The 26,056-nt window shown below is 34.0% G+C and overlaps 2 protein-coding genes and 1 long non-coding RNA gene across 3 annotated transcripts in view; all 3 read left to right on the forward strand.

The window, feature by feature from the left end:
* LOC109106333 (thrombospondin type-1 domain-containing protein 7A-like) overlaps positions 1-13,879 on the forward strand; it is a 97,645-nt gene extending 83,766 nt beyond the window's left edge. The window contains 16 exon segments of the mRNA XM_042773181.1: positions 250-428; positions 1,453-1,458; positions 2,424-2,557; positions 2,657-2,810; positions 3,843-3,984; positions 5,110-5,225; positions 6,618-6,735; positions 8,534-8,679; positions 9,595-9,624; positions 9,627-9,763; positions 9,938-10,083; positions 11,121-11,201; positions 11,783-11,865; positions 12,631-12,844; positions 13,378-13,465; positions 13,588-13,879. Coding sequence (XP_042629115.1) covers positions 250-428; positions 1,453-1,458; positions 2,424-2,557; positions 2,657-2,810; positions 3,843-3,984; positions 5,110-5,225; positions 6,618-6,735; positions 8,534-8,679; positions 9,595-9,624; positions 9,627-9,763; positions 9,938-10,083; positions 11,121-11,201; positions 11,783-11,865; positions 12,631-12,844; positions 13,378-13,465; positions 13,588-13,729 — 1,916 coding nt within the window. The 3' untranslated portion in view covers positions 13,730-13,879.
* Positions 13,880-15,381: 1,502 nt separating this feature from the next.
* LOC122148044 lies at positions 15,382-16,943 on the forward strand. The gene is made up of 2 exons (XR_006162036.1): positions 15,382-15,526; positions 15,968-16,943. It is a non-coding gene; the product is annotated as an uncharacterized LOC122148044 (long non-coding RNA).
* Positions 16,944-18,090: 1,147 nt separating this feature from the next.
* LOC109106332 (neurexophilin-1-like) lies at positions 18,091-25,549 on the forward strand. The gene is made up of 4 exons (XM_042773321.1): positions 18,091-18,144; positions 20,960-20,970; positions 21,659-21,711; positions 24,281-25,549. Exons 1-4 carry the CDS (start codon positions 18,091-18,093, stop codon positions 25,030-25,032), a joined length of 870 nt encoding a protein of 289 aa, XP_042629255.1. The 3' UTR covers positions 25,033-25,549.
* Positions 25,550-26,056: the final 507 nt, after the last annotated feature.

Genomic DNA, 26,056 nt, shown 5'->3' on the forward strand with positions numbered 1-26,056 from the left:
TCAGTAAGTCTGTTAAATCTATCATTACCCTGCAGAAAATCCAGCTAAATCTAATGCAAGTTTGTTTTGCGTGGTTTCTGGATGGTTATTTACAGTCATTGGTCCAATATATTTAGTTGGACTAGCTGGTGAGACTGACCTGTTTGAGCAGCTTGACCACTTTATTTGACTTGTTTTGGCCAGAAAGGTCTCTGTAGGGTTGTGTGATATTTATCGTCTGCAATAATATCATAATTACTGTTTTTTCAGGGTATATAGAGGAGGCCTGCATTGTCCCCTGCCCGTCTGATTGTAAACTCAGTGAATGGTCCAACTGGTCACGCTGCAGTAAATCCTGTGGCAGTGGGGTCAAAGTTCGCTCAAAATGGCTCAGAGAAAAGCCTTACAATGGAGGAAGACCCTGTCCAAAACTGGATCACCTTAACCAGGTAAACGTCACACTTCCATATGCATGCAGGAATCAATTTTGAACGTATTAAATGTTAAATGGCATTGTTTTATATAGATATACTCCATGACATGAAGGCGCAGGGGTTTCAAATAAATACATTTGCTTAAAGCAAAGATTTTTAAAAGTATTAGATATTAATACAAAAATTTTATTTGGATTAAACTATTTTATTGATAGTTTTTGATGTTAAATAAATTATATGCATGCTTAAAATCAATTATATTTCCTCATCCCCCATTTTAAATGGGTGTAATTTGGCTAGAGCATATTGTAATGCATTATGGGATTGCCAAAGGATACATGAAGTGCTACATTAAAATTTGTCCAAAAGAAGGTATCAAGCTACTGATTTGTCATTCCTTAAGGAGTAGAAGCACACCGATGATATCTTAAAATACTGCCTACATAGGCAGTTCACCAGGCTTTGGAACAGAGTTCAAAGATTCCCTCAATTTCGGGAACCGCTTGCTTTGATTATACAGTGAAAATCCAAAAATAGGTTCACAAGTGAATCTCAAATTATTCAGAAATGCTTGTCTTTTCATCTCTATGTTTTATTGAGATTTGCTACAAATAGATGACTCCACATCAAAGCATTTCTGAGATCTTTGCTCCTGACAGATATGCACTCTTGGATTTGGTTTAATTTAAATGCTCTCCTTTTAATAATTAACAGATTATCAGGGTGGTTACAGGTCATGATGTTTTACCATTGACGAATTTAAACATGTCTAGAGAAAGAAATTTCTCAGGCTTCTCTTCTCTGTCAATGTGAAATCAAAATTAAACCTACAGTATTTATTTTCTTAACAGACATTTTTGGTCTTGTAAGCTGTATTTCATGTTGAGTTAAAGCAATGCCATTTTTAAAAAAAGATACAATAAGAAGAAGTGTGTTTTTAACTAAACATGATGTTTTGTGGTGCTTTGATCTCTAGACGCAGATGTTCTAATGACTAATGTTTTTCCTATAACTCTCCAATAATGCTGCTCGGCCACAGGCACAGGTAAAAACACTTTCTTCTCACAAAGAAAGTTTCTTTCTTTCTTTTTTTCTCATTCCAGAGTTAATTAAAATTTCTCTTGTGGATTTTATATTGTTGTGTTTTTGTCACTTGTTGGTGCGCAATTACAATTTTAAAAGCATTAGAGGCACAAAACCCATGCTTTTGTTGAACTACTAGATATGTCAGATAAACTATTAACCTACCATGAAAAGTTGCCTCCCTTCCAAAAATGGTTTGTCCCACCTTAAAACTATGTCACCCTGGCAACTGGTGCACTTGAATCAAAATTATTATTTTGACATAATCTGTTGAATTAATATCCTGATTGGTTGGTTGATTGATTGATTTTATTGAATTGATTTATTTTAATTGAATAGTTTATGAATAACTAATTGATTGATTTTAAATGAATCATTTTTAAGTTTTAAGTAAATTTATTTTGTGCTCTTTATTAAGTGTGTGTATTTGTTTATTTGTTTATTTATTTATTAATGCCATAATTTTGAATTAATATTCTGATGTATGTATGTATGTATTTATTTATTTAACTTAAATTATTATAATTTTTTTAAATTTAGATATTAATCTAATTATGACATAATATGTTGAATTAACATTGGTATTTATTTATTTATTGTATTTATTTATTTATTGTTTATTTATTGCATGGTATTTATTTATTTATTGAAATACATTTTAATTGAGTTATTTTTTGTATTTCCTTTTTTTTTAATTTAATGTGTATTTAGTTTTCTTTTTAGAATGTCCCAAATTTTAGCAACCTTTAAGTACCTTTATGTTGAATAGAAAATAAAGCAGTTCATATAGAGTACAGTAATATTTAGTTTGACCTTTGACTGAACATTTTCATGTACTGGTATTATTCAGACCAGTCCAGCTGCTTCAGTGAGAAGTGTTGGATTGTGTGTGATTGTATATGTGTGGACGGTGGTCTCGTGTTTTAGGTCTATGAGGTGGTCCCGTGCGTCAGTGACTGCAGTCAGTATATTTGGGTAGCTGAACCGTGGAGTGTGTGGAAAGTCAGTAATGTGGATCTGAAGGAGAACTGTGGTGAGGGCGTTCAGACCAGAAGAGTCAGGTGAGAGTCAAAGATGCCTTTCCTCATATCTATTTTACTGTTACTCCATCCATAACACTCCATGACATTATACTGTTCTCATCTTTGATGGTCCTGCAGGTGTATGTTGAACACAGTGGACGGTCCCTCTGATGCGGTGGAGGACTATCTGTGTGATCCAGAGGAGATGCCACAGGGCACGAGGGAGAACCGCCTGCCCTGTCCCGAGGACTGTGTGCTGTCCGACTGGAGCCCCTGGACGCAATGTGACCTGGTCAGGATTATCACTAATCCGTTTAAACCCTGTTCACACTAGGGTTGCATCTCGGCATTAATTTTATCTCTGCATTATTTCACTTCTTCTCAGAAATGAACCTAGTAATGTCACATTTCAGAGGAGATCTCAGCAATGTCTCAGACGCTGCATCTTGCGTTGCCAAGAGAGCAAAGTCTGCAATCGAAAAATCTCAATTTAAACACAAACATTTCTCAGAACAAATAAATGTTGCTGCTTTCCACAATGTTTTTTAGCATTATGTGCAATATTTTGAAATGCCGTTTATTTTTCTATTTTCAATACTCTAATTTTTTAAGTTAGTATTTTTGTTATGTGCTTCTGTCATTTTTATTAGTTTATTAATTTTATGTTTGTTTAGATTTATTTGTATTTCAGTTTTAGTTTTAGGAATTGTAGAACTTCAACTTACAACAATTAATTTCTCATTTTCATTTAAGTTTTTTAAGTTTAAGTTTTTATCATATATTTATATTTTATGTAAGCTTCAAATTATTTTTTATTAGTTTTTAATTAATTTTATTAGTTTTTTTAGAATTCTATTTAGTATTAATTTATTTATTTCAGTTTTAAGTAATTTTAGAACTTAGTTAGTTGCCAAGGCAACATTTCTAATTTTCTCATTTAAGTTTTTTAAGTTTTATATAGCTTAAATATTTATACTTTATTCCAACTTTATTTAAATCCTCAAAATAATAGCAACATTGATTAACAAGAACATTAACAAGAAGGTTTTTTTTTTTTTTTTTATCCTAAGCATCTGAGACATGTCTAAGAAATCCCTCAAATCTGAGCAATAGCATTTTTGGCTAATGCTAACAGGGATACAATTTTATTCTGGGTTTTATGATTTCACTTAGAGCCAACTGACTTTGAGGCATAAATAGTGACATAAAAATTCAGAGCAGGTCACTTGTTAGACAGTTAATAAACAGCTTGAGGAGAAATATGAGAGAATTATGAGCTCATTAACATAAATGAACAGCAGTCTGTTTTATTGGCCTCTTAAAGCCGTGTTCTGGAAAAAGAGATCGAGAGAGGACGGCGTTTGCCCTGCGTCTGCCTAAAGAGGGAGAGGACTGTCCAGTTAGCATGCAGACCGAACCCTGCCTCCTGAACCGCAACTGCTTTCACTACAGTTACAACATCACCGGTGAGTAGACCAAAACTGAAAAGTGTTTCCCCAAACAGCTTTCCTAACTATGGTTGCTCGATTTGGAGCAAAAATCGAATTGAATGCAAATAAAAAAGAAATTTAATTAATTAATTAATCAATTAATTTAAAAAAAATCAGGTTTGCTTGGATTGTTTCTAGGGCTGCACAATTTTGCCTACATTTATAACACTTTATAACAATATGGCTATAAAAATATTATTATTGTAATTGTTTTCATTTTATTAATATTTATAATGTTTAATTTATTTTAAATTATAATTTCAAATGTGTTTGTGATTGTTTTTTAGTTAAAAGCCCTTGTTTGTAAGCATTTAATAAATATTATTAGTTATTCTTATTATTGGCCATGTGCAGCCTTAAAAACAAGGCCTTTTATAAACAAAACAAAATGTATTAAATTTTAAATTACTACTACTACTACTACTACCTAACTAACTAAAAATATATACATTTCTAAATAAAAACAAAATAAGAAATATTAGCACTTTAATATTTCACCGTAAAATAAAAAGTCAAGTATTCAAGAAAAATAAGAAAAATTTAATTATTATAAATATATTATAGTAATGAAATATTTTACATTACATCAAAATGATAAAATAGTAATATTTATGTCTTAATTTCCCAAATGGGTTCTTTCTAAAGTTAATGTGACATTAATGATCCAAATCAATAAATAAAATCAGTATTCTTTTCTCATTTCTCATTCTGTTTCTCTCTAAAAATTGGTTGTGAATGTCGTTTCTTGCTGACTTTAACACTTTTGTCTGCTCTTTGGCTGCCTGCAGTTTTTAAGTCCTTCTGGTCTGGGCATTATCCGCACAGCACTTCCTTTTGTCTTATTGTTTTGAATTGCCGTTCATATGAATGAGTCATTCAAGAGTTTGGATCATTACTGGAACTGCTTGCTCCATCTGCTCAGACTTCATTCACGATTCCCCTCCAAGAGTGTCAAAGTGAAGCACAGCGGTGGTGTCAGTTTATGGAGCTGAGACTGTGTCCTCAAACCATCCGCTCTGGTGGACGCAAGCGACCTCTGACCTAGACGTGTAGTTTAATGAGAACCCGCAGGGTGACATCTGTGTGTATGTGTTCTCTTAGACTGGAGCACGTGCCAATTAAGTGCCAACGCTGTGTGTGGAATCGGTCTCAAGACGAGGATGCTGGACTGCGTTAGAAGTGACGGCAAATCTGTTGACCTCAAGTACTGCGAAGAGGTTTGTGCATTTATTTACAGATGCTTTTATTCTCAGTAGAAGTACCTAGAGTTGCTCTTCCAGTACCAACAAAAGAATAGTGTTAAACATTTGGGTAAGCTGGGTTTTACACTTTGATTCTGATTTAATGAAAAGCTTTATGACTCTTATAACATATAGTGTGTGCTTCATTTTAAGTTGTGCACAAAAATCTACTCAATGTAACACAGTGTTACAATATTACAGTGATGTCTTTACTGTTGGTTACATTTCGAATATTGAGCATTCTATCATTGTAAGTCATTGGGAGATTTTCTTGAATATATAGTTTAAAAAACAAATACAGCTTCTGAAATGATCTACATTTGATTGGATTCTGAATGTGAATTGAATCAAACCAAATTAATTTATATTAAATTCTGAAGAAGAATAACTTTTTTAAAAACAGTAATATTGTAAAATAATATTACTATTATTTAATAATTAAAATAACGGTTTTCCTATTTTTATATATATATAAAAATAAAAATACAAACTACTATTTGCATTAATATGAAAGTGTGTGTGTGTGTGTGTGGTGTGTGTGTGTGTGGTATATATATATATATATATATGTATATATATATATATATATATCAGATATCATTCTAATATGTTGATTTGCACAAGTTATTAAAAACATGGAAACTGTGAAAAAAAAAAAGTTCAAAAGAACACCATTTATTTGAAATGGGATTTTTTTTTGTTACATTATAAACATCTCAGACTTCTGCCACTTATATATGTTACTTATATACATTTATAAACATCTCTACTATCACTTTTGATTAATTTAATGCATCTTTGCTGAATAAAAGTATTAATTTATAGCAAAAAATATCAATTTACTGACCCCAAACTTTTAAACAGTATATTCCACAAAAAAAATGCCTTCACAAACACCACTAAAGCATTAGAAGAAAAAAAAAATGTAATCAAATTTTAAAGTCTCTAAATCAACACTCTCTATGATGTTGAGATCCAGTGGAAACAAGGTTATTTGGTGCCATTTTAAATTGTGGGTTAATGTGAAAAGAAATGGCAAAAGATCAGTCAAAACCAACAGCTCTGGTCACTTTAATTGGACCCTGTGGGCGATAAATCATATGCACGGCATATTAACACTTTAACCCAGTTTTCAACCAGGCCACTTTGTATCAGAGTTAGAAACCTTGCTAGTGTTAAACAAAACTACCCAAAGTAAATATATATATATATATATCTCAATTGTTTCTAAAAAAAAAGGGGTGTGGTTAAACTCAGACCATATGGCCATTTTTGTTGAAGTCTTTGGCCTCTCAGATTTTTCTCTTTTGGAATGACCTTTATTTCCACAAATGCTAAATAAACAGTGTGTCATATTTCCGTCCGCAGCTGAGCTTAGAGAAAAAATGGCAGATGAATGCTTCCTGTACGGTGGAGTGTCCAGTCAACTGCCTGCTCTCTGATTGGTCAGCATGGTCAGACTGCTCACAGACCTGTGGCCTTGAAGGTAAAGCCAAATACTGTAAGACTTCTTTCTGCTGTGTTCAATGTGTTTGTCATATACACTTCCGTTCAAAAGTTTGGCGTAAGTTAGATTTTGTGATGCTTTTTAAAGAAGTTTTATATGTTCATTAAAGCTGCATTTATTTGATCAAAATACATTAAAACAGTAATATTGTGAAATATTATTGCTATTTACAATAACTGTTTTCTGTGCTAGTGTATGTTAAAATGTGATTTATTCCTGTGATGCAAAGCAGTCTTCAGTGTCACATGATCCTTCAAAAATCATTCTACTATGTGGATTTGCTTCTCCAGAAACATTCCTGATTATTATCAATGTTCAAAACAGTTGTGCTGCTTCACATTTTTGTGGAAACCGTGATACATATTTTTTTTTTTTAATCAGGATTTTTTTAATGAATAGAAAGTTAAAAATAACAGCATTTAGTCTAATAACCTTTACTCACTTTTGATGAATTTAATGCATCTTTGCCTAATAATATTTTTAATAAAAAAAACAAACAAACAAACAAAAAAAAACTTCTGATTAATGGTATAAGTCTCAGCCAAATATATTGTACACAATATTGAAAAAACATCAAAATAAAATGAAATTTTCTGCCTGAAGTGCAACCTTAAAATAAAGAAAAATAAAGCAAAACAATGATCTTAGTGACAATATCCATGCTCTCCTGTTTGAGAATAGGCAAGTATGTAGGCTGTAAAATGGAGCTTGTAGAAGAAGAGGAAAAAGACAGCACAGGAGAATGGAGCTAGAATTTGGAAACACAAGATGAAATGGTGAACTTTGTAAAAGTACTGTTCAACAAAAAGAGATGGAAGTAGCGGCGCTAGACAGAAACTGACAGTCTGCCTGCCAAACACTTCCAAGATAAGGCCGAAAAAGCAGAGCGAGACAGAACGCAGTGCATTGTATGCAGTTTTATGCTAAACACATGTGGGATGAGCCAGAGAAGTTATCCGAGACTGCCGTGCCTTGAGCTAGAAACTGAAAGATGAGTGTGTGGAGATGTGTGTGCATGTGTGCGGGGCACCAAATCTGTCAAAAACAGGTTTAGGTCATATTTCACTCTGAAAAATCTAAACTTTTGGGACTATATTTTTCATTCTCATAATATTCACTATCATTCAAAACTTTGGAGTCTGCAAGCTATTTATTTATTTATTTTATTTTTTTAAGAAATTAGTTATTTCATTGAGCAATTTATCAAAAGTGACAGTAATGGCATTTGTAATGTTACAAAATATTTCTATTTCAAATTAATGATGTTCTTTTGAACTTCCTATTCATCCAAGAATCTGGGGGAAAAGTATCTGGTTTCCACAAAAAAAAAAAAAAAGTTAAGCAGCACAACTGTTTTTAACATCAATAATAATAGGAAATGTGTCTTGAGCAGCAAATCAGCATATTAGGCTGATTTCTGAAGGACCATGTGACACTGAATAAATTACATTTTACAATATATTCAAATAGAAACTTATTTTAAATTGTAATAATATTTGAGAGTATTACTATTTTTATTTTTACTGTTTTTTTTTTATCAAAGAGCGTTCTTTCAAACACATTAAAGAAATCATATTGACCCCAAACCTTTGTGAAAAGGTATTTCACACACACACAAACTATCATATATTTGTTTCATATAATCATATAAAAGTATGATAAAAAAAAGTACATAAAACGCTGGAACACACAGAACACATTTTTTCTTTAAATTGTGTTGTTCTCTGTGGAACTGAAGCTTAAACCTATTTCTCTGTCTTGTGTCTCAATTCCTCAGGGAAGATGTGGCGGAGACGGACGGTGGTTGAGGCGTCTCAGGGGGACGGCAGGCCGTGTTCGTCTCAGATGGAGCAGTGGAAGCCATGTCCTGTGCGACCCTGTTACAGATGGCAGTACGGCCCATGGTCCGAGTGCCGTGTTGAGGTCTTTTTCAATTCTTATAGATCAAATGACTCAATGTAAATTCACAGATCAGAGTTCATCAAATTTGAACTTAAGCACTGAAATACATTCACATTAAAATAAATAAATAAAGCATTCAAACCTTGTAAAGGTTCTAGGTCAAGTCTATTCATGGTTTTGTGCATTTTTCTCACTGATCAATTTTAGAGTCAATGTCAAACTATCCACAATAATGTTCACAATAGTACCACATTCAAATGTTTTGGGTCGGTAAGATTTTTTAACAAAAATTCTGCTCACCAAGCCTGCATAAAATACAGTAAAAACAGTAATATTGTGTAATATTAATAGTAATATTATTCCAATTTAAAATAACTTTTTTCTATTTGAAAATATTTAAAAATATAATTTATTCCAGTCCATTCAAACAAAGAATTTTAAATCATCATCACCACAACTCCATTCATCAGTGTCACATGATCCTTCAGAAATCATTCTAATATGCTGATTTGCTGCTCAAGAAACATTTCATATTATCAGTGTTTAAAACAGTTGTGCTGTTTAATATTTTTGTGAAAATTATGCTTTTTATCTGGATTCTTTGATGAATATAAGGTTAAAAATTTTAATTCTACTGATCTCTATTGTGACTCATTAAATTCAGCCATGTTTATTGAACTGTGTTGTACAATAGCTGAGGCTAAACACCTCAGTCGCCCAACGGCACACGCTCTGAATGCGTTAACGACGCGTGCTGGAACTCCTCGCTCTTCCAGTACCTTGTTTTCCAATCTCGCTGTCAGCCTCGTCTTCTCTTCTATTATTCTCTCTGATCCTCCTCCGTTTCAATCCTGCTTTTGATCTTTGGATTTAGGAAGTGTTTTAATGACTGCTCGCTCGCGCTCACATCTGAACTTGTGTGTGTGTGTGTTGTAGGAGGTGGTGTGCGGGGTGGCCCTGCGTTTCCTCCGGACCTGTCGTGCTTTGTATCAGACGGCTCCGGCGATGGGAAGAGCAGCATTATAGAGGAAGAGCTCTGTGCTAGATTGGAGCAGGCCGTCGACGGAGATCAAAATATTATGAGAATGAAACCTACACTTCCCTGGTAACAGACAAAAAACAAAAATCACACATGATCCCTGATCCCAGAACCCAACACAAAATTAAAACTTAAAAGGCGAAAAACAAAAAAATAGATAAAAAAGTGATAGATAGAAAGCTACTTTAGATGACTCTGTTGATCTATTCAACTGACACCTAACTGATTGATCCGACCGAATCCAGCCCCAGACAGAGTGTGTGAAGTGAAAGCTCATCGACTTCACTTCACTCCGGTGCAGGTCCGCTCACGTGCCGTCATCGCACAGGAACCGGAGAACATCGCTCAGTGCCCCGATCAGGAGTGGCAGACCCGGCCCTGCAGCAGTGAGAAACATGCTCCTCCTCTCTCATTCGAATAAAGACACTGCTTTACACTGATGTTAATCAACAGCAATCATTTTAAGAATTTAACATTTTATAACACATATCCTTTGTTTTATAATGGCATCACCTAAGCGAAAAGAATTACACTTGAGCATACTTTTAAAAAGAGTATTATTATGGAAATAATATATTTTGTGATGTAATCTTTCAGGACACTTTATTGCATGTTAAATGTAATTATATGTTTTATAGTTTAAATGTATATTAAATGCAATTATTTGAACTTAAGAGGTTTTTTGACCCACTTAAGTATGATATAAGTACATCTTTATATGTAATTTCATTACTTGAAGCATTTATGCTGAACTAAAATATACTTTGTCATTTCTACTGAAACTTGTATGTCATGTATTTAAATATGTTTATAATAACACATTTATAATAATGAAGTTGCAGTTTAGGACATTGAAAATATTTTAACTTTTAAATGTACCTGTAATATCAAACAACAAACTACAGTTAAAATTATAATCAATAAAACAATTAAATCAAAAGGATTTTAAAAAGAGGCTTTAAAATGAACATTTTAATGACATTGTTACAAAGTGTACTGTGCATAAATGTGTTTAGAAACACAGTCATGTAAGTGTACTCTCTGTAAGTGCACTTAAAAGTGCCTTTTGTTGCATTAATATTATATTATCTTCAAGTACAGTTTTTTAAAGTATACTACAAGTGTGCATTCAATACAATTAAGCAAACTTATTTTTCACAGGGGCATGTATATTTAAGAATTTTACATTGCAGCCTGATTTGTTACAAACACATTCTCTTTTAAAGGCATATTCCAACCAAAAATTAAATTTGTGACATAATTTAATGGCTATGTAACTATGCATTTTGTTCACATTTTGGACCATTTTAATAGTTTTGGTACTTTTGAATAAGGTTGTATGAAAACACCTTTATCAGGTCTCTCTACAACTGTGACATGTACGGCTGCAGAATGTATATTAATTCTGTTGATTTCCATCTAGTTGGTGAGTGTTATGAGTACCAGTGGATGGGCAGTCCTCAGCTGATCTGGTGTCAGCGCTCAGATGCAATAAACGTCACAGGTGCTATACTACACCACTTCACATCTGTTTCTTTAATGAGGAATAACAGATACCAATACAAACTAGCAGGTCCTTGATGCATAATTGGTCTGTTTTTTTTTAGTTTTTTGTTTTTTTCATCAAAATCAAGATTTCAGGTTAAAATGTATATATGTACGTACAGAATAAAGCAATGAGTACATCTTAGGTCCTATAAGCCTTTTTTGTCTTTTTTTTTTTTTTTTGCCACTTTTAAATGCATTTTTGCCTTCACTAGTTCATGTTTAATGGTCCTGCGGAGTAGCTTCTGCATAAATGCTGCTTACATAATAATATAAATGAATTAGCAAAGTGCTCTTTTAAATACAGTGGTTTTAGATGGAGTATATTATCATGACACTACAGAACAACTAGGAGACTTTGAAAACAGCATCTGTGCAGTATATACGTATATTGTATATTGTATAAATATGTATATTGTGCAAAGGATGCCCATCATGTGAAGCTACAAGCACATATGACCATCTGATTGACTGATTATTTTCTTCCAAGTGGAGTTGTCTAAAGCATGAAAATGATCTCTGCCCTGTTATTTCTTCCAGGTGGATGCCCTCCAGTACTACTGCCGGGGACGGACCAGTCATGTGATCCACCTTGTGACAAACCACAGACATTCTGCTCAGAGGTAAGACAAGAGAATTGTGGGATTACGGTAATTCTGAGCCTGGGTCTCTGTAACTGCAGACAGTTGCTCCTGCTGCAATTATCATAATGAATGCAACAGAAAATCATGGTCGTAAACTGTACTTTTGTTTTTATTTTCGAAAACAGTTGATCTATATTTTTGAAGCATACTCAATTAGCTTTTTATATGCTTGCTAGACTAATTTAATCATTTTAAGATTAGAATTATTGCATACAAAATCACGGCTGCTCAAATGATGCTTCTAGTGAATTTTTGTGCATGCTTTATAGACTAATTTTACTCACAAAGGAAGAAGAGGAGTTTGTGGATGTTTTCTTTCCATTAAGGATGAATGATAACATTTATTTCCTGTGTAAATAGAGTACTGAAGGGATAATGTGTTTTTGTAGCCCAACCCTGAAGTTAGCGTCATCCTGGTTCCCTCTGCAAAAACTTGACATGTTTTTTCCATTGGCTTTTGGTTTAGTTCTGCGACAAAAGCTTAAGATTCTTACACATTTTATTCATCAAGTGAACACTTAACAAATTAACACATCTTTCTGAAGCCTAAATACAATCACCTGAAGTAAAAAGCTGTAAATGAACTATACCACGATCACATGACTTTAACATCACTATCTCTAAGCTTCTGACAATTCTTGGAAAGTTAGAGAGTTAGAGTATATTGCAAGAGCGAATATACACAAGCCTTGAGAGGAAGCAGAAAGCATGATCTAATTTGTGTGTCGTTGCTGTCCCCTGCAGGAGGGTGTATGCATGTGCAAGGAGGGCTATACCGAGGTGCTGACGGCCGAGGGGATGCTGGAGCAGTGTACACCCATCCCTGTGCTCGAAATCCCCACTGCAGTGGACAAGAAATCTGATGTGAAGACCAGCCGGGCCATTAACCCCACCCTGCCCACCACGGAACAGCCTGGCCGTGTCGGACGCACCTGGTACCTGCAACCCTTTGGACCAGGTAAATGTTTTATTTCAATTTCTTTAGTCCAGTATCTCTCAAACATATTTTAATAGTACTGGTTTAAGTTCTCTGAGGAAATTATATCACTCAGCAAATACTTTTTAAGTCATTTTTAACAGTCAACAATGAAATCCATTTTTACGGAAGCTTCTTTTTGACATGGGATAAATAAATAAATAAAATAATTATTAATTGTTTTTCTCAAAATTCTGAGTTTATATCTTGCAATTCTGACTTACTTTTCTCTGAATTCTTTGTTTTACCACCACATAAAAAGGCCAGAATTGCAAGATATGTATTTATTCTGAGGAAAAAAAAAGAATTATAAGAATTCAGAAAAAACAAATCAGAAATGCAAGATATAAAATGAGAATTCTAAAGAAAAATGTTAGAATTGCAAGATGTAAACTCCCAATTACAGTTTTATAACTTGCAATTGTGAGCTCTTTTATAGTATTTCAACATTATATACAGATTTGCATTTTGCTTCAGTTTAATGGCCTGTGCTAAAAAATCTCGTGCCTCTTTAGATGGAAAGCTGAAGACGTGGGTGTATGGTGTGGCGGCAGGTGTCTTTGTCCTCCTGGTATTTATAGTGTCAATGATTTACCTCGCATGGTAAGAAAGACAACCCTTTCCGATCGCTTCATCACTCGCTTTATTTTCTCATTCAGTTTGGTTCTGTTTTTCTTTAACTCGCACCCCACCCTCATCCATGCCTCCCTCACCTTCATGAGCAGCAGTTACTGTGCCATCCAGCGGTCTCTCGGGACGCCAGATTCTGCCAATGGTACAGTGGTATGGATGGGCCAAGATGCCCATGAGCTGACATACACCTGCCCTGAGTGCCAGCAGCCGAGTCAAGAGTCAAGAGCCAGTTAAAGGGATTAAACAGGCTCCTGATGTCCTGACATCTCAGCCCCCTCTGCCTCGTGCCTCCACCTCAGTCTGTGCCTTACGTTCTGATGCTAAATGCATCAAGCTGCCCGGGTAGGCTGTTTATTTAAATTGCTCTGTTGCAAAACCTAGTCAACTGCTTTGCTTCCTACTGCCTGCATAGTGCGTTTTAAGCATGGTTAACTTAAACTAAAACCATTTTTAAAATTAGTATTAATATCTATAAAAAAAAAAAAATATTATTTGTTGACAATGTTTTTTCCATGAGACAACACCATAAAACACTGTGACTATATCAAATGCAATATCATGGACACGACTAAAATGTAGTTTAAAAAGTAAAAACTCTCTATATCCATATTTAAAAACAAAACAAAACAGAGAACAAATATAAAAGAAATATAGACCTCCACAAATGTTCATACTTGAGGTTGCCAGATATCGAGTTTAAATCCCCCATCAGAGCTTTTGTCTTAAAATCCAAACATAGATCTCAACTATATTGTTAGCGAACACGGTTACTGAATTGTCTTTTTTGTTGTTGTTTTAATAGAAAAAAAAAAAAAAAACATTAATTTGGAATTCTTGGAATTAATAATAGGAATTTTGCTATTTTAGCTTTCATAATGTAGAGAGAGTGTTAATTTATGATAACTGAATAAGTCAGGAGACTATCAAACAAACATTATCGGTTTGGTTAACCATTTTGCAGAATGGTTAAAATATGACACAGAACCAAGACTAAATAAAAAAAATTACAAAGTTGCCAAAAATATGTATATATACATATACATATTCAAAACACATACACATTCACACACACAACAAAATTACAAAAAAAAAACATTAACTAAAATTTAAATATACAAATAAAATCTAAATTAAAATAAAATGGTAAATAATAGTATAAAAAGTAAATAGTAAATTAATAGTAAATAGTCCTACATAGTATATTGTAGTATACAGTATATTGTAAGTAGTATATATATTTCTTTTTATTTCTATTAAAATATTTTTATAAATATTTATAATCAACATTCCTTTTACTTTGTCCGTTTTATTCACTGATATGTCGTAATGCTTTTTGGATTGTCTTTTCTGTGATGGATACATGTGATTTTGCCTTATAATTAGGCCCAAATTAGGTATTTCAATAGGCAGTATAATCATGTTTTCTACGTTTTTGGAACAGACTTTGCATCTATTATGCCTGAAAATGTTGCCTATGGGGGCAACTTGCTAGGTTTTGTAGCAACAGCTTTTTTTTATGATCATATTTTGCAATAATGCTGAAAACGAAACATGCCAGTGTGGTCTTTAATGAAGTCCAACTGCTTTGCATCTCATTTGGCTCCTATCAGGACACTGATTATATTTCATCATTCATGACTGAACTATTCCTGATCATCATGATTTTTCATCATCTTGTTTTTTACACACATTTCATGATTTTATTTTTGTATCATATGCCATAATATGCATATGTATATATAATATATACTCATAAGATAACATATACACACAGTCTATGTCCAAACTTCAATATATTGACAGCCACATCATCATCATTCCCTCAGCAAAAAGCAAAAAGAAAAATAAGCGAAGACAAAAAAAAAACAAAAATAAACCCAAAACCCTTGAACATGGCATATGATGGAGATGCGGACATGTAGCCTTTCTCGGAAAACTAACGTCATGAAAGTATCATCAGCAAATGGATGAATCTCACGAAAACATGTCCAGGTCGCATTATACCCCACATTTTAAAGAAAAAAATAATAAGTAATTATATTTTGATATTTTATATCTCATTTTATGATATTTTAAAAATAACTTATAATGAAAATTAAGCACTTTCTTCCTAAATTCTTGTTTTTTTTTTACATGCATCTGAACAATTTACTTTCAGTGTTTTTGTAATTCTCAGTGTTGTCAATGTTGATCGTCTTTTTCTTTTCTTTTTTTATTAAAATAAGAATAAACTAAAGGCTGTATAACAAATATTATGATGTATTAATACTTAATTAGTGAAATATAGTAAAATATGAGAGTTTTTACATTACAGTACAATTACAATAATAAGAGTTTGGGGTAAAGTGCTTAATTCTCATGAAAATATCACAATGCAAATAGTCTTTAGGCTTCATGTTTTGTTTATGAAAAATATAATTTCTTCTTTTTCTTCTTCTTCTTATTATTTTACCATTTGCATTTGGGGTGAAGTATGACCCAGAAATATTCTTGAGATTCATCCAAATACTCCTCCAAATGGGAAATGCCTAACCATCTCAAATACTGGACCCTAAATGCTTGAATCCAACATAGAAGAAGAATCCAAAAGCCGCAAACGAATACCTTCACACTTCACACTGTTTTCACTTCATGTTCTTGTTCTGGAAGAGCCTTTAAACACATCTCTACACGCTGTGAGATCATGCCTTTGTTTATATTCAGTTCCTTACAAGTATTTGTCAATTATGCAATTGCGGACAAGCTAGTGGTCTTCTATACGACGGGTCAGGAACTCATCAGAACAACTTTCTTCCAACTTGTGCTTCCCAGCTGAAAGGATTCATATTTTTGGAGGGAGTTATTGAACAGACAATGCCAAAATATACAACACACAATAGAGAACATGTAAGGAAACTTGTGAACTTCAGATATCATGGACATCATTTGCTCACAGAAGATGCAGCCTTTCTGTGGAAGGTGAAAACAAGACAAATCATGTTCTCCTGGAAGTCCCACTCTGATTCCAGGTGTTATTTTGCACTATATTAGTGCAGCAAAGAAAGCATTCGCCATTGAACAATGTCTCTAAAACGACGATTCTTCAAGGCATCTGAATATGAATCTGGAGCACATCAATGTAAAAGTGTAAAAATAAATCTCAGAGTGGGACTCTTTAAAGACCTCATGTCCGTTTGTTTTCACTCATTTGTGCATTGTATAGGTTATATGATGTGTCTTTTCTGCTCAACTGACTTTAAATATGTATTTTTTTGTTATAGTTTTCCATTCAGACATTTATTGGTCTATACAGTTGCTGGGAAAAAGTGGTTGTGACAGTATTATGATTTTTGATTGGGGGGTATTATGCCCCATTTTCAATGTCTGGTATCTAATTACACGAATGATTTACGTGTCAAGACAGTGGGTCTCATGGGAAGACCGATAGTTTTTGCCTTATTATTCACAACAAAAAAAAAATACTGAAGTATTGGTGCCAATTCTCACAGGACAGTGAACATGCAAAATACAGTAGCCCTACAAAGTATTTGGACACGGAAGATAAACTTTAAAGGGGACATTAGATGACATTTTTACTTTTTAAGCTTTTATTTATTTATTTGCATTTAGGTAGTTTTCTGGCATGTCAGAAAGGCTGAAAAGAAAACACATAGCCAGTTTGTATGACATGTCCGGTGTATTCCTATTCTCGACGGATGAGTCTTGTGAACCGTTACTTTATACTGAATCAAAAACAAATAATGTGACCAGTGTAGTCAGATTCCCGAGTGACTGATTCGTATGAACCAGTTCTTTTTAGTGAATCAAAAACATACAACTTGTCCTTTGTTTTCCATTTCCTGAATGAATGGCTCTTGTGAACCAATACTTTATACTGAATCAAAAACCTACCGTTAAAAATTGCCCGTATGATCACCCTACCAATGTAGTCAGATTCACGAACAAATTATTCTTATGAACCTATGTGTGACTATTATGAGTGTGTGTCTGTGTACTATAAACCAATCTATATTATGATATATAGGCCAATTATTACATTGCATTTATGCTGCTTCTAAAAAGGACTGTGAAAACTCAGAAAACAGATTAGGTCATAGATTTATTTTCGAAATTATGTAATTTTAAAACAAAGTAAATTTGACTCCATTTGTGTTATCTAATGCAAAGACATCCATAAATGAAGTGTGGCTGATGTGTGCAAATACTTTCTGGGGTCATTGTACACATGTAGCACTTTTGTTGGATCTGATATATATATATATATATATATATATATATATATATATATAGATATATACAGGCTCCTTCTCAAAAATATTAGCATTGTTGTTAAAAAGTTCATTTTATTTTCCATAATGTAATGATAAAAATTAAACTTTCATATATTTTAGATTCATTGCATCTTTTATTGTTTTAAATACTGATGATTTTGGGCATACAGCTCCCAAAATTCCTATCTCAAAAAAATTAGCATATTTCAATCCGACCAATAAAAGAAAAGTGTTTTTTAATACAAAAAAAGTCAACCTTCAAATAATTATGTTCAGTTATGATTATTTGCGCTCAATACTTGAGTCGGGAATCCTTTTTCAGAAATGGACTGCTTCAATGCGGCGTGGCATGGAGCAATCAGCCTGGGCACTGCTGAGGTGTGTTATGGAGGCCCAGGATCTTTCGATAGCGGCCTTAAGCTCATCCAGAGTGTTGGGTCTGATGCGTCTCTCAACTTTCTCTTCACAATATCCCACAGATTCTCTATGCGGGTTCAGGTCAGGAGAGTTGGCAGGCCAATTGAGCACAGTAATACCATGGTCAGTAAACCATTTACCAGTGGTTTTGGCACTATGAGCAGTGTGCAAGGTCGTGCTGAAAAAACGAATCTTCATAAAGCTTTTCAGCAGATGGAAGCATAAGTGCTCCAAAAATCTCCTGATAGCTAGCTGCATTGACCACTGCCCTTGATAAAACACAGGTGGACCACCACCACTTTAGCAGCTGACATGGCACCCCAGACCATCACTGACTGTGGGTACTTGAACACTGGACTTCAGGCATTTTTGGCCATTTCCTTCTCCCCAGTCTTCCTCCAGACTCTGGCACCTTGATTTCCGAATGACATTGCAAAATTTGCTTTCAATCCGATAAAAAAGTACTTTGGACCACGATGAGCAACAGTCCAGTGCGGCTTCTCTGTAGCCCAGGGTCAGGCGCTTTTAATGTGCACAGTGGCTCTGGATGTTTTTTTTGGGGTCCTCTACAGTAGAACTATGACATGAAGGAAACTATTTAGAAGTTTGATACATGGACAGACTCAGTCCAGTCCAAAAGCTTCCGCAGGTCCCCCAAGGTCTGGAATCGGTCCTTCTCCACAATTTCCTCATCCGGTCACTTCTGGTCCAGTCTCGTTGTGCGTGTTTTTTTGCCACACTTTTTCCTTCCCACAGACTTCCCACTGAGGTGCCTTAAGCACTCTGGGACAGACCTATTTGTTCAGAAATTTTTCCTTCTGTGTCTTACCCTGCTCAGCCGTCTTGTTTCCCATGCTGAGGGTGTCAATGATGGCCTTCTGGACAGCAGTCATCGGCAGTCTTACCCATGATTGCGGTTTTGAGTAATGAACCAGGCACTGTTTTTAAAAGCCTCACTTTTGCAGGTGTTTAGAGTGTTAATTAGTTGATTCAGATGATTTAGGTTAATAGCCTCGTTTAGAGACTTTTTTTGATGATTGCTAATTTTTTGAGATAGGAATTTTGGGTTTTCATGAGCTGTATGCCAAAATCATCAGTATTAAAACAAAAAAAGACCTGAAATATTTCAGTTGGTTGTGCAATGAATCTAAAATATATGAAAGTTTAATTTTTAGCATTACATTATGGAAAATAATGAACTTTTCCACAATATGCTAATTTTTTGAGAAGGACCTGTATATATATATTAGGATTATGACATCATAAATATGAGCTGTCTTACGCACTTGCAACAAACGTACAAAGCCATCACACAGTACGGTTTTTGATGTTTTATTATTCAGCAGATTATTAAATAGTATTCCATTTATATATCCTTAATTTATTTCCAAATAGTTATACATTACCCTTCTTCCCCTAAAAAATAATACAAAATCCAATGAAAAAGAAAATACAATGTGTATGTATTCATTAAATTTGATTTAATTTGAATTTAACCTGTTATTATTTTATTTTTTCTACGTGAATATGATATTCCTAAGATGTGATAGTCTATGAATCCTGCTGAAATCTTCCATTCAGATAGTAGTGATATAGAAGATGCTTTTTATTGGTCAACTCTCCTCATTTTCCCCTAATTCATTTAAGCTGCTACATTAGAGTCGTTTCACTCGCCGTCCTGCTAGCAGCTGGTGAAATGAATGTTTACCTTTAGTTTTATTTGTAAATAACAATGAGTATTAAATCATATTCATTTCTTTTCTATTGCACACAATTGTTTAGTACATTGAAAAAAGTGCTCTCGCTGATCTTTGTTGATTATGGTCATGTTGTAAAGTACCAAGGTCTTTTTTGTACAGCTTATGTTTTCTGATGACCTACAGGTAATAAATACTGGTGTATTAAACATGTATGAAGGATATTTCTTATATGTTTGTGAGTGTGTTTAATCTTTTATCCACTGTATGAAGACAGATGTGATTGGTGACATGCATTAGGAATGACTCTATTAATGAAAGCCATAGGATTGGTTGTCTGGACATTCATAGGCGTTCCTCCCTCATGCGAGCGAGCGTCTGTCAGTGTCAGATGGAGCTGAGTGACCATGTGTTCACTGCGCAGAGCAGAGAAGAGCCTTGCATCAGGAAGATCAGCTTCCGCTGAACTTCACTCAATCCCATTGAGAATTTCACAGGGATCTGAACAGCTGCAAGGGAAGTTCAAGTCAGAAACCTTCTAAATGATGATGATTGCGAGCAGTTTGACGTGTCTTATGATACTCCTCTCCATTAATTATGTAAGTACATTTACATTTTATCATTAATTCTTATTCTTATCTTTGCTGCGGGTGTTGAACTTGCTCTTTGATGTTTTTGGCTGTCTGATGTTCAGCACCGCAGACATTGACAGGCAGGCAACTCCGATCCTTAAGGAATACATACTGTACTTGATTTCTATTGGAATTTGGAACCGATCCTAATGGGATCAATTACGAATCCTGTAAAAATCAAATAAGATGTGGTCCAAGAAAGAAACACAGTTTATGAGAGCTTTATGAAGGATGGAGAATATGTGAACACTGGTATTTTTATTAATATCAATGCTGAAATTGAACCTGGAATTTCTACAGTATTTTTTTTTTTTTTAGTTTTTAATTGTACTGGACTGCCTTATTATGAAAGGCAATCACACTGGGATCTCTAGGTGTTAAATAATTCCTTTGTAAATCAGGTATTTCACTAAATTACTCTAAATCTTACTCTTTGTGTCTCTACAGGTAGAACTATGGTTAGAAGGAACTATTTAGAAGGTTTGATTTTTATGAATAAATGTGACATTAATTGAAATAGTTGTTGAATTGTGTTATGGAATGTTTACAAAATTCTAATTAAGATCCTCTAGAGCCAATTCTAAATTCTAAAATAAATTCCAAAAGGAAGTATCAATAAACAGTCTTGATATTTTTGACAAAAAAATAAATATATACAGTGTGTGTGTGTGTGTGTGTGTGTGTGTGTGTGTGTGTGTGTGTGTGTGTGTGTGTGTGTGTGTGTGTGTGTGTGTGTGAAATATGACAACCTAGTTTCATTCCAGTGATACTTTAGTGGAGGAATTCTAATTTAATGATTGGTTAAGAATATCATATGAAGGAACACAGTATTGGTCATCAGTGTTCAGTTTGCTGGAGTGATCAATGACTGCTCAGAAACGTCAGCAATTTTGCCCATCATGTTTTCAGATGAAAACATTTTTTTAACTGAGAAAGTATGAAAAATGTAGTCTCATGTTGTGTACTTCCAGGTGCAATTTATCATTCATAGTGCTTTTAGAGATGTTCTCCTGTATTCATCAGACCAGCACTTCTCTTTAGGTACTGTTAATAATGTAATATTCCAGCATGGTAAGCTGAAGAAGCAGAAGTAGTATTTTGTTTTCGACTTGTCTCTCCAGTCTTGCCTCCTCCTCTCTGTATTAGGTCCAGCTCGCTCCTCAGACTGAAGATCGATTTGTCTCTAATCGAAATAAGAGGTAACATGGTGCTCAAACTTTTTTATATAAATATATAAGTGTGACTGTAAGTGTCTGACCCCTGGAGATAAAGATTCAATATACGAATTCTGTGAAAAGAGCTATTGAGTTGATATCATAAGTTTCGATTTTGGGGGGTTTCCGTTTTTTTCACCTGGACACGTTGAATGGAATTGCTCTAGTGTTGCAGTAACTCTGCCTTCATCTGATTACGGCACTGTTTATGTTTTTACCCATGATCCATGGAGTTAAATCACGACTTACTGATTTATTCACTAATATTCTCAACACAATCATGGATTCTTTTTTAACTTTAGTCAGACGCTGGTTTCAGAGGTAGCATCTCCCTCTGGGAATGTTTCAGATGAGATACAGTATGTCATGATTTCATCCTTGCAGGTGAATTTCATTCCTCTTTTCACTGACTGGATGACTGCACTGTACAGATACAGGTCTTTCTACCTGATACAGTCCGTAGCAGGTGTAGCATAATCATGTTGTTTTATAAAAAGCATGTTTTTTTCTAATTCATTATTAAGAAAATTGATATATATATATATATATATATATATATCATATATAGATATATATATATATATATATATTATAATATATATAAATATATATAAAAACTAGCCGCAACTATTTAATTAAACAGCAATATGTGTGTGTGTATGTGTGTGTGTGTCATTTATTTAAATGTATTTATATAATTTATTTACATTTAAATTAAACATTTCTAGAAAACATATTTAAAAAGTATTATTTAAAATATTTAATTAAACAGCAATATTTAAAATGTTTCATTTTATATATACACACATATTTTTAATATTTTAATTAAATGCTACTGTTTTTAGAAATTTGTATTTGTATTAATTTTATTTTGTTTATTAAATGCTAATATTTTTACAAAGTCTAATTTTTTGAGTTATTAGAGTTAATTTTATTTTTTTTATTTTAGAGTTAATATTTAGTGATTGTAATTACAGTATGTCATGATTTCATTCCTCTTTTGACTGACTGCACTGTACAGAGTGAAAGTATAGGTCTTTCTACCTGATACAATCCTTAGAAATGGTTTCAAAGCATATTCATAATATTTTATATAAAGCATGTGTGTGTGCATGTGTGTGTGTGTGTGTGTGTGTATATATATATATAAAATTGATTTACATTTTAATTTTAAAAGATTTTTAATTTCTAGAAAAAGTATTTAAAATATGTAATTAAATAGTATATTTAAGATGTTTAATTTGATATATTTTTTATATTTTAATGAAATATTTTTTTCTAGAAATCTAGAAAGTCGTAATGTTTCGTAATGATTATAATTAACTTAAAAAAACCAAGGCAGTGGTAGGTTGAAACCTCCTAGTACAACCAACCAGAACAGCATTGAAACTGTTTAGTAATGCAAAAACCGAAGACATGAAATATTGAAACTTCAAATATGTTTTCAAGCCAACTTTGTTCTGTCTTGATTTTATTTGCAAGTAAATGTCTTGTTTGTCACTGTTTTTGTGTTGCTGGAATTTTATTCATCATTTAAAGAAGAATCATTCAAAAAGTTCCATTCTGTTTACTTGGCATTCCATCATACATCATTATACTTTAATCTAAAATGAAGGTGCTATTGTTCACACGCATTACCTCATCTGGTTGCTTTGAATCATGTTTATGAATGTTACAACTCCATAAATTTACATTTTTGGAAATGAACTCTGAGCTGGGAACACCTTGATCTTATTTATAGCTGGAGCGTGATGGCAGTATGGAACTGCTGGAGACCTGATCCATTAAACCAGCTTCCTGTAAATCTGCCATCTGAAAGCCGTAATCCTGCCTGGAGCTGTTTGGGAAAACTGTCAGTCTTCAAATTAAGTTGATTGTTTCACAGCATTCTGTCACTAAAGCAGCATGTCTGACTGTATTGTGTATCATATAAAAGTAATTCTGAAATGTAAATGAGGCGAACGAGATGAAAGGTTTTTGTTATATCTTCCTAAATTATCTCATCAGCTCATCACTGCAGGGGGCTGGGATGGATGGATGGATGGATGGATGGATGGATGGATGGATGGATAGATAGATAGATAGATAGATAGATAGATAGATAGATGGATGGATGGATGGATGGATGGATGGATGGATAGATGGATAGATAGATAGATAGATAGATATGGATACTGGGTCTAATATGGATACTTTTAGCTTTTGTAAGTCAGACCATCTTTCTCCTGTAGGTCATTTTGATCTGATATTGATGGCAGAGATTCAATTCCAGGGACCTCTCTGACACCTTTTGAATCTCAATATTTGTTTCAGGACTGACCTTGTGCTGACCCTGATGTTGGATGTGAACTGCTCTTTAATTAAGTGACATACTTTATAAAAACATAATACATCAAACAGTCATATTTGGATTATTGATCCAAGATCTCACTTATAAAAGCTCTCTTGTATGACAGATTTGCTGTCAAATCATTTCGAGTGAAGTCAAGGAGATGTTGTCCTTCTGATATGACTTTTTTTTTTTTCATTGTCTCTTGTGTGTAAAACTGCCTTTTTTGTCTCATTTTGTTGTCTCAGGTCAGATATGCCAAAGGAAATAGTCCTCTGACCGCAAGGTCTCCACAACTGGACAGGCCTAAGGGGACAATAAAGCGTCCATGTGCTGATTCAGATTCAACTCCTGATGATTCTGACCAATCCCCAGCCCTCCTGTCCAGCAAACTCCCGCAATGTCCTGAGCAGGAGCTTTTGGATTGGGCTCCAAACCTGACGGAGATGCACCCATTCGCCCAACAATCCAGGAAACGGGTCACAGCGAAAAGTGGAAAAGCTAAGAAGATGTTCGGCTGGGGAGATTTCCAGTGCAAAGTGAAGTCCACGAGCCTCGACCTGCTCATCGCAGGCAAGATCGTGGATCACGGCAATGGAACGTTCAGCGTTTATTTCCGATACAACACCACCGGAGGTGGAAACGTCTCCGTAGAGCTGGTTCCTCCAAGCAAAGTGGTGGAATTTGATGCAACGACTCAACAAACTGTTCTGCACTCGGTGGAGTCGAGGATGTTTAACTGCAGGGTGGAGCATGAGAGGGTGGAGAGAGGTACTAAAAGCACACGCTGCTGGAACGACCCGTCTCATAGCTGTGACCAGGATCAGACTCACAGCCATGTTTCCTGGCTCTGCTCAAAACCATTCAAAGTCATCTGTGTCTACATATACTTCTGTAGCTTGGACTACAAACTGGTGCAGAAAGTCTGTCCAGACTATAACTACCACAGCGAGTCTCCGTACTTACCTTATGGATGATCATTTTGTCTCATAATGAAAGAGAAACTGGTACATGTGTTTATTCTAAAATAATTGGGCAGGTTTCCATTTTGAACTGGAATATGGAAAAATCACTATTTGAACATTTTGTCATGATTTACTCAACAACAAATCATTCTGATTTGGACATATAGTAATAATCTGTAGTAATAATATGTAATCTTTCGATTGTGGTTGGCATGAGTGTTACATAAATTATTTTGGATGACATTTTTCAACAGTATTTATTAAGACAAGCATGTCTCTGTTCATTTAAGATTGTACGGCTATTTTGTGGAGAAAAAGATGGGATAAATTTAAAACCATTATATAATTTCATTATTTAATAAAGACATGTTCAATTTATTTATTTCTTTATTTTAAATTGTAAAAAATCTTTAGTAAAGACATCCTTACTACAGGTTTGTCTCCACGCACACTTGTGAACTTCATCAGAAGTTGATCTCTGTGGCAGGTGCTGGTGAATTTGTGTCATTATTTCTGACAGACAGAGCAAAAGTTAATGAGCTCCTGTAATTGACTTTGCTTTGCTGAGATCGTGTGTCAACGTTTTTGTCATTTCTCTGATTAAATAAAAAAACTGCTAACAACAATAAAATAACATCACTAAATAAAACAGTTTGATGCCACACACTGTTGAAGGCAATGACTTATATTAAAAATGAATGTAAAATGCATGTTTATCAAGTATTCTACATTTCTACTTTCTCGTAAATCTCGAATCTCGTACATTTTCATTTCTTTCCCCTTTTCCACAGAGCATCTCTAAATGAACATAATCGCAAACGACTGTGATTAGTCAATTCTAATATGCGCTGATAAAAGTAACAGGCACCACGTGCTAACTTCTTCTGCCCTATTCTTGAGAATAATTTACACCTGAATATACAAAGAAACTTTAATGATCATTTAAAAACTGCGAAATCCTAAAGTATCATCATCATATCATAAAATATTTCAGAACGATCACAGCTGCGCATTTAGAGTCCGTTTCATGCTAAAC

This window comes from Cyprinus carpio, chromosome A16 (assembly GCF_018340385.1).
Source record: "Cyprinus carpio isolate SPL01 chromosome A16, ASM1834038v1, whole genome shotgun sequence".
Lineage (NCBI taxonomy): Eukaryota > Metazoa > Chordata > Actinopteri > Cypriniformes > Cyprinidae > Cyprinus > Cyprinus carpio.